The 10,433-nt window shown below is 34.9% G+C and overlaps 1 protein-coding gene across 1 annotated transcript; it reads left to right on the top strand.

Moving 5' to 3' along the window:
* The first annotated feature begins 7,823 nt into the window (after positions 1–7,823).
* LOC140432675 (uncharacterized) lies at positions 7,824–9,602 on the top strand. Its single transcript, XM_072520731.1, has 2 exons — positions 7,824–8,067; positions 9,043–9,602. Exons 1-2 carry the CDS (start codon positions 7,824–7,826, stop codon positions 9,600–9,602), a joined length of 804 nt encoding a protein of 267 aa, XP_072376832.1.
* The last annotated feature ends 831 nt before the right edge of the window (positions 9,603–10,433 follow it).

The raw sequence follows: 10,433 nt of genomic DNA, 5'->3' as shown, positions 1-10,433 counted from the left end.
TTATATACAAGGTGGTTAAATTAAAATATTAGGTGGACAGTTACAAGAAACTATGTTTAATTTTTAACAGCAGAGGCAATAATATTAGTTATTTAAATAAAAACAGTTTCAATAAAATGCTCACATTGAAATACCCTTACTTCTTGGTAATAAGTAAACCGTTGCTTGAATCCACACAGCACGTTTTCAAAAGTTTCAGGTCAAATGCCACGAATTTAAATTTCTTTCCTTTCTTTTTATTGCTCCCGTCTCCCTTCGAAGATTGGCGATTCAAGTGGTAAGCGTAGCTTTGCAAACCGCTGCACGAAAGATTTCTAATTACACCTAATTATTGTATCTTACTCTCTTTGAATATTCTGAGTAATTCTTTTTGTCACACCTGCGCCAAAGTACCTCACCGTTAGTAACTTCTTGTACCCATGGAATTCTCAGCATCCGTCTGTATATATACATTTCAAAGGCATCTATTCTTTATTGTGTTTCAGAGTCCATTGTTCCACTTTCACAGCCATACAGCAAAATAGAGAAAACGTAACATCTGATCATTCGAATTCTAAGCTCTAGACTAAGGTTTGATCTTGTAAAAGATGTTTTCATGTTCATAAGGTTTTCACTCGCTTGTTCGATTCGTGATAGGATTGTTTTTTTTTTTGATTACACTGGCTGTTGATATTTGCTCCCAAATATTTTATGGAAATTACCTGTTCTATTATTTGTCCCTTGGCATACAAATGTACGTTTGTTAGTATCTTTGAAAATACTAGAATTTTAGTTTTGGAAACATTTAGATGTCAACCAAACATTTTGCTATGACGAACTACCGCATTTATTATATTTTGTAGTCCTTGTGCGTTGTTTGCTATTAGGACGGTATCATCAGCGTACCTACTGTTGCCTATGCTGGTTCCCTTAATCTTGATTCCATCTTAAACCTCGTCTCATGCTTTTCTAAATATTGATTCCGAATACAGATTAAGTAATAGCGGTGGTAAGACACAACCTTGATTCGTATATTTTCGGATGTTGTGTGCTCTATTTCAATTGTTGCCATTTAGTGCCAATATAGTTTTGAGATAAGTCGCAAATCTTGTTCGTCAATTCAATTAGTTCTCAAAATTTAGACCATCTTTTGATGGTTAACGCAGTTAAATGCTTTTCAATAATCAATTAAACATGTATATCCATCTACATTCATGTCTTTGCATCGTTGTATTAACACATTTAAGGCAAAAAGAATTTATTGTGTTGCCAATCCATTTCGAAATCCGAATTAAGTGTCACTCATCTGAAACTCACACTTTTTGTAAATTGGTGTATGAATGATTCTAAGAAAAGTTTTAAGGACATGAGACATCATACTTAATATTCGATAGTCATCATAGTGTGAAGCATTGGATTTTTTTGGTAATATTACGAATGTTGATTTTAGCCAGTCTGATGGTATTTTACCGGTGTCATATATCTTATTGAATAGAGCTGTTATCAAGTCGAGGCTTTAACTTTCGTTCTCTGCAATTAATTTAAGTATTTCGATATTGATATTGTCTGGACCGGTGGCTTTTCCGTTCTTCTGAGCTTTTACGGAATAAATAACTTCTTTTTTTTGATAACTTTGGACCTTTTTCATTTATTCAAATATCTGTAGATGGTGGAGAACAAGGTCTATCATCATCGTCAAAAAGTGTCTGAATTTATTCTTTTCATCTCTACACTTTGTCTTCTGTACCTATAATTATCTCGTTGTTATTATTTCTTAATATTGTTTCTTGTCTCTTTCTGTGTCTACCTGTCATTTCTTTTACTTTTGTATGGACATTTAAAGTGTCTTACTTCTGTGAGCTACATGATCTTTTGCGTTATCCATTTTTGTCTTCTAATATTTTTTGTGATCCCGATGACGTCTGCTTGTATCTTTGTTATTTTCGTTGTCAATGTTAGACAACAATGTGATCCAATTAGAACATGTTTTGTTTTCGACCTGCACCTGCGAGTGCACCTTTACTCTTCACGGTCATGCTAATCGGCATGATTTCCGCTATTGTTCCAGGAAAAATCCTCAATGGATGAGAGAAGGCAATACTTAATACCCTCAGAAGGTTAACGTGTGGGCAGGAATTATTAAAGATCAGATCATATGTCCCTTTTTCATAGATGGCAGTTTGAATGGCGACAATTATTTAACATTGCTCCAAAATAATGTAGTGCCAACGTTGGCCATCTTGTATCGTTATCCAGGAAACCCACAAGCTCCAGCGAATATGATATGGTTTCAACAAGATGGAGCACCACCCCACTACACACAAATCCATGTCCGGCAATACCTAAACCAAATATTTCCAAATCGGTGGATAGGGAGACAAGGATCGATGGAATGGCCAACACGATCCTCCGGTTTGACACCATTAGACTTTTTCTTATGGGGATATGTGAAAAGTATTGCATACAAAACTAAACGCACTGACTTAGCTGACTTACGAAGAAGAATAACGCTTGCGATTAGATTGATCACATCTGAGATGTTGAGTAACGTTAGAAGAAATTTCTATTTACGGTTAGGGTGTTACCAAGATGTTCGTGGGGAGCATTTTGAACAGCTCCCACATTGATATTATTGTTTAGATTTGTATTATTAAGAAGTTTTAAATATGTTGTAGCGACTTTCGACAAATAGATAATTTTCTTTTCTAAATGTGAATTTTTGCATTTTACTTAATATTTCCGAAACAGTCAGAGATAGGTATAGGACATTGTATTCAAAAAATGTCTAAAATCATTTGAGGAATCTAACAATTAATTAATATACAGGGTATTCTATTTAAAATAAGCAAGTTGGTATTGGCCACCGTTATCTCTGATGCATCCCATATGAAAAGTTTGTATGGAAAAAAATGCGCAACTATAAATACTAATCGACGTTTTTGACCGTTTTTTCGAATACTTCCTCATTTATTTATTACCTAATTTATTCCATTTGGCTGACACACAGTATATATATATATATATATATATATATATATATATATATATATATATATATATATATATATATATATATATATATATATATATATATATATAGGGTACTTGGGGGTACAAACACGCACGGGGCAAAAGAACGCACCTCATTTAAATTTGCCGCTAATGTCCAGTTTCTAACGATTTTAGTTACAAACGTTTGGCAACATTGTGCCATATGTGTGTTCCAAGTTGAAAGCTGATTCAAGACGTTGTTTACAAATTATGAGGTAAATATTATTTTTTACTATTACACTGTAATATTGGCATAACAAAATTAATTTGTGATAAAATCAAATTGGCATTTTTCATTGAATTAGTTTATTCGGGTGTTTTGTTGGCTTGATTGTAGGTTATCATGTTAAGAGTTTTCGATTGAGGTTAGGTCTTTTATATCTCAACAGGTGGTTTTGACAGTGTTGCAGAATGGGGCAAAAATACGCGAGAGTTATGGAGCAAAACTTCGAATGCGTATTTTTGCCCCGTTATCGTAAATTAATTTTGTTTCTACTAATTTTGGAATTAAATATTCAATTCATCTAAATCTTGGTTTCTTTTTTTTTTCAGAACCTACAAAAGAAAATCAGAGCGCAAGCCTTTGACAGAAGTTATTTTGTGTGAAGCTCGTGAACTTATTAATAATGGCGTTTCTATACGTCAGGCAGCAAAAGCTGTGGGATTTCATGAAGCGATACTACGGCAAAGATTGAAAAAAGGAAATGGTGTCCAGTCTTTAGGCAGATTTAAAGCAGTTCTAACCAAGATCCAAGAAAACGAAATAGTTCAGCATTGCAAAGAACTCGACAAACGAGTTTATGGAATGACGCTGAAGTCATTGCGTTTTTTAATTTACTCTTATTGTGTAAGAAACCGTATTGAGCATCCATTTTCACCTGTAAATCAGTTGGCTGGTCGGGACTTCACTAGATCGTTCATGAAAAGGAACCGACTATCTTTACGTGTTCCACGAAAAACCAGTATTGCTAGAACTATGGGCTTCAATAGAGTGCAACTAGCTCTGTATTTTAATATTTTGGAGAACACCATAAAAAAATATAAGTTACCTCCCAACCGTATATATAACGTCGATGAAACGGGCATTCAGACAGTCCCAAACCATCAACCCAAACATGTTGCCCCAATTGGAAAGAGAGATGTAGCAAAAGCTGTAGCTGCCGAGCAAGGACAAACTATTACGGCTGTTTGTTGTATGAGTGCAACTGGTCACCATGTCCCTCCATTTTTCTTATTTGCTCGAAAACGGATGAATTTTCTTCTAATCAAAGACGGGCCCACTGCCTGCGACATGGCTGTTACTGATAGTGGTTACATGAACAGTCCCACGTTTATCAAGTACCTGGAGCATTTTAAAAAACATACAAGTCCAACAGAGGAGAACCCTGTTCTCCTGATTCTAGATAATCATGTATCGCACACAAGTCTTCAAGTAGTAACATTTGCAAAAGACAGTTTCATCCATTTATTAAGTCTGCCACCACATAGCAGCCATAAGACCCAGCCACTCGATCGGGCATTTTTCAAACCATTAAAAGCTTATTATGAGAGCGTCGCTGACAGCTGGACCAGTTCCCATCCAGGACAGGTTCTCTCCATTTACCATGTAGCTGGTCTCTTTTCCACAGCATTTGCAAAAACTGCTACTGTAGATATAGCAAGAGAGGGCTTTCGGTCTACTGGAATCTAACCACTAGATAAAAATATTTTTTCGGACGTAGATTTTATGCCAGCGGAAGTAACAGAGCAAGATTTAGGTGAAGATTCAGACGATGAAGGTCATGTTTTTATTCAGTTTCAGCAAGAAGAAGAACTTGTTACTGATGCGATAGAGCCCCAGCCGTCATCAAAATTGGAAGTCAGAATTTCTGTACCTGGTCCTTCAAATACTGAAAAAGAAACTGTTCCTGACACGAAAGAGCCCCAGCCGTCATCAAAATCGGAAGTCAGAATTTCTGTACCTGGTCCTTCAAATATTGAAAAATAAACTGTTCCTGACACGAAAGAGCCCCAGCCGTCATCAAAATCGGAAGTCAGAATTTCTGTACCTGGTCCTTCAAATATTGAAAAAGAAACTGTTTCTGACACGAAAGAGCCCCAGTCGTCATCAAAATCGGAAGTCGGAATTTCTGTACCTGGTCCTTCAAATATTGAAAAAGAAACTGTTACTGACACGAGAGAGCCCCAGCCGTCATCAAAATCGGAAGTCAGAATTTCTGTACCTGGTCCTTCAAATATTGAAAAAGAAACTGTTACTGACACGAAAGAGAAAGATCCGTCATCAAAATCAATTTTAGCTTCAGATATTATTCCCTTCCCAAAAATTAAGATAAAAAGGAAACTAACTAGGAAAAGTTTGAAGTCAACCCTATTAACATCGACGCCTAATAAGGAGCGACTTTTAGAAGAACAAGAAGAAAAGAAGGAAGCTGAAAAAGAGAAGGAGAGGAAAGCATTACTGAAGAATCAAAAGATCAAATCTCAAAGTGCTAAAGTTCGTGCTGCCAAAAGGAAAGTTTTCGACGAATCATCATCTGATGAATCAGTAGCACTCTCCTATCAAGAAAGTATTGATTCTTGTGACATTCATTTTTCCGATAACGATGAAGAGCAAGACATTGATGTTGTACCAGATATTTTACCTGATGACTTTGTTGTAGTGAAGGTTTTTGGAAAAAAATCATACAGATTATTTGTCGCCAAAGTCTGCCAAGTAAATGATGATGGTTATGAAGGGGTATTTTTTAAGCGACTGCCTACAACATTCCGTTTTCGTGAAACAACGGAAGATGCCTTTTTTCGAAAGGACGATATTGTTTTAAAGCTTTCAAAGCCAATAAAAACCAGCTCTTTCAGATTTTCAAATTCAGTGGGATTCTCTGATGACCTCGTCAAATACTCTTCTCTTTTAGATTAACGTCTTGTATTTTATTTTACAATTGGTTTTTTTTTTAATAAAATTGGTTTCTTTTAAACGCCTACCATCTCTTTTATTTGGGGTTTTATACATTTTAGCTTTGGGGCAAAAATACTCACTTGCGTACTACTGCCCCATTTGTAGGGGCAAGAGTACGCAAATGCAGATTTTTCAAAACTTTTTTTTTAATTTGTTAGTGAACTTATAGAACTACTGTCGATACTTAAAATGGAAAAACAATATGTAAGCTCTCCTGTAATAATATTGGAAAAGTTCTAAACTGTTATAATTTCTGAAGACGACAGGAGATAACGAAACTGCGTGTTTATGCCCCCAACTACCTATATATATATATATATATATATATATATATATATATATATATATATATATATATATATATATATATATATATATATATATATATATATATATATATATGTATATATATATATATATAAGACTGTACAATATACGTAAAAAGAATTAAAAATAACTTATCTGTTCTAATGCGATTTTCACTTGTTTTCGAGTTATAGCGATAATAACAAAAGAAACTTAACATTGATTCAATGCTAAATGTTCATTATAACACATTTCATTACAAATATAGGCGTTGTTGCATTAAATGACTGTAATTGTTATTTATTTTCGTGTTAATACTTTAAGTGTTAAGCTTTAAAACTGTTAATAAAAATATTATTGTAGTTGTACAAAAAGGTAATTATATTCTTCATAAACAAAGTTATTTATTGCTAATGATCACATTGCTGTACCAGGTATCTGTGATTTATTTAATAATTAGTTGACTGTACTAATGTAGTGTCAACGTGAGTTAACGTTTGTGTTACAGTTTGTATGAAAAAAGTTGTTAAAAAATGACACATACTTGTTCAAATCGTAGTTGCAAATATGGTGTTTATTTATGGGTTTTGTAATCGAAACGATAAAGCTCCGTTGAAGAATATCTTCAACGGTTTCCAAATCGAAAAACTCCAGCTAACAATGTATTTTTATTAAAAGTGTCAACAAACTATGCGATATTGCAACGTTCCTAGTTATAAAATAATCTCGAAACGTACTCCTCGAAAAAGTTTACAAGAAATAGAAATTATTCTGGATTCAATAGAAAATGATTCATGGCTGTTACTAAGTTATGCAATACTTTGTAGTCATTTTATTGATTTATATTTTTAGTAATCTTGTAAGCAGTAAGTGCTTTATCTCTATCTAACATTAGTTGCCTGATGGTATTAGTTAACCATGGAGCATATTTCTTTGAGATTCTAAAAGTCTGATATGGAACATGTATGTCAAGTAAAGTAATGTTATTATTAGAGAGAAAATCGTCTTTACTGTCTATATCTGACAATTCATATATTATTCTTCATGGTATAGATTCCAGATCTGATTTAAATTGACTGTAATTTAAATTTTTGAAATTTCGAGTAGTAATTTCGAGTAGTATTTGTATTAGTTTTGACATCACAACCAAATTTTAAAACAACCATTTCATGATCGCTTATTTCTGGGATATGTTTTACTTCAATAGACAAAATTTTACCCTCAGTAGATATGTGATTACATAATCAAGCAGGATCGATGTAAACTGGGTGATTCTAGTTGCTTGATTTACCATCTGCTTTAGTCCAAGACCATCTAATACATCTGTAATAAACTGTGTGAAATAATTATTGATATTTAACAGATAAACATTAAAGTCGCCCAAACAAAGTAAGTTTGCAATGCAAAGATTGGGAAGGAAGCATGGTACAAACCAACAATAGGTAACCATAGTCTTCACGATGTCAGCAACGATAATTGAACAAGGTTAATAGACTTTGCAGAGTCCCACAACCTACTAATAAAATCGACAATGTTCGAACACAAGAAAATATACAAACAAACATGGGTCTCCAACGACGGCGTCACAAGAAATCAGATCGATCATGTGTTAGTAGATGCCAGGAGGGGTAGTAACTGTCTAGACGTAAGAAGCCTAAGAGAAGCTGATGGAGACACGGATCATTTTCTGGTAAAAGCGAAGATAAGGACAAGAATAGCGTCGAAAAAAACACACAAGAATACACCAACACAATTATGGAATACCGAAGTTCTACGTAATAACGAGACAGAACAGAAATTGTAAAAGGCTATAAAAATAGCTCTTACACAGACAGAAGACTATAACAACATAGAATCAGCTTGAAAAAATATCAAATTAGCTCTGACAAGCGTATCAGATAAAATGCTTCTTCTTTATGTGCCGTCTTCTACCGAAGGTTGGCCACCATCAAACGATAGGTTTCTCTGTTTTGTGTCGCATGTATTATGTTCGCAGCTTCTGGTATTTGAAACCATTCTCTCAAGTTTTTCAGCCAGGATTTCTTCTTTCTGCCCAAAACTCTTCTACCTTCAATCTTGCCTTCCACAATAAGCTGTAGCAGACTGAACTTATCATTACGGAACACATGGCCCAGGTATGACGCTTTCCTCCTTTTAACAGTTGTTAACAATTCCACCTCTTTACCCATTCGTCTTAATACCTCTGTGTTGGTCACTCTGTCTGTCCAAGGTATTCTCAGTATGCGTCGATACAGCCACATTTCTAGAGCCGCTTACTTCTTTAAAGTTGCCGCTGTTAACGTCCACCCTTCAACTCCGTAAAGTAGCGTAGAGAGTACGTAGCATTTCGTGGCGCGCCATCGGAGGTTAACGCTTAGGTGGCGGTTGCTTAAGAGCTTTCTCATTTTGATGAATTTGCATCTTGCTATTTCAATTCGGATCTTAATCTCTACGTCTGGGTCCCACTTATCATTTACTGTATATCCCAGATATTTAAATCGGTGTACTCTTTTAATACGTTCGGCTTCAATATTCAGGTCGATATGTTGAATGTTCTTTTTACTGATCACCATAAATTTAGTTTTCTTTCTATTGATCTTTAGTCCAAATTGGTTGCCAGTTGTATTTACTCTATTTAGCATCATCTGTTAATCTTCAATGTTATCGGCCAGTATAACAGTATCATCTGCATATCGAAAATTACTTATTAGTACGCCATTAATCTTGATGCCCTCGTTGTACTCTTCCAGATAAAATACTAGGATACAAAAAGAAAACAACAAAAAAATGGTTAGATGATGAATGCCTGAACTCCATAACAGCAAGAAATGTGGCTAAAAAGAACATGCTACAAAACCCCTTACACAACAACAATAAAATGTATAGACAAAGAAGAACAGAGACAAGAAAACTAACGAAAAGGAAGAATATTGAGTATCAGGAACAAATAATCAGAGATATAGAAGAAAAAGGAAAGAACAAACAAGCGAGACAGTTGTTCAAAGGAGTTTCAGATATCAAGACCGGGTACCAAACAAGAACAGGAAACTTCCTCCAAAATAACAGCGGGCAACTTATCACTGATGACAAAAAAATCCTAAAAACCTGGAAGGAATACTTCTATCAACTATTGAACGACCAATCTAGAAGAAATACATCAAACATAAAGGTTCACACAGCTGAAATAGAAGACCAATACCCGACATACCAAGAAATAATACAGGCACTTAAAAAACTTAAAAATAATAAAACACCAGGTAGCGATGGTATACCCGCAGGGTGCTTAAAATATGGGGGAGAAGCGTTGTAAAGTTCTATATACAAGCTAATTCAACATATTTGGAGAGAAGAAACAATACCAGATAAATGGAAAGAAGGGGTTATTGTACCAATACACAAAAAAGGAAACAAAAAGCAATGTACTAACTACCGGGGAGTAACACTTCTAAACACCACCTACAAAATCCTTGCAAACATCCTGCTAGAAAGAACCAAAACATATACAGAAGAAATCGTTGAAGATTATCAATGCGGATTTAAAACGGACCGCTCTACCATTGACCACATATTTACAATAAAAGAGATAATGAAAAAATGCTGGGAGTTTGATCGTGAGCTTCATCAGATGTTCATAGATTTTAAAAAAGCATTTGATAGAGTATGCAAGGCCAGACTGTGGACAGCGATGCAGGAACTTGGCTTTCCAAAAAAACCAGTCAGGTTAATACGGATGTGTATGGTACGGTTACGATGTAAGGTGAGAGTTGGACAACAATACTCGGAGACATTTGAAATATACAATGGACTAAAACAGAGAGATGCACAACACCACGATTATAAATCGATCTAATAGGAAACACACGATTAAGGATGAAGGAGACTTTCGTGAGGTTCGAGAAGGAAGCAGAGAAGATGGGGCTCCAAATCAACGAATAGAAGACGAAATATATGTATACGAGCAGCATTAACCAAAGCAGAGACAGAATCGGTCAGAACATCACCATCGATGACTTTAACTTTGAGCGCGTTAGAGAATTCAAGTATCTTGGAACAACAATAACTGAAGACAATAACAGATCACAAGAAACAAACAACAGGATCGAGATCGACAACAGATGTCTTTTTGCCCTCCAAAACCTTA

Source organism: Diabrotica undecimpunctata, chromosome 1, assembly GCF_040954645.1.
Source record: "Diabrotica undecimpunctata isolate CICGRU chromosome 1, icDiaUnde3, whole genome shotgun sequence".
Classification (NCBI taxonomy): domain Eukaryota; kingdom Metazoa; phylum Arthropoda; class Insecta; order Coleoptera; family Chrysomelidae; genus Diabrotica; species Diabrotica undecimpunctata.
This window is presented reverse-complemented; position numbering and strand designations above follow the sequence as displayed.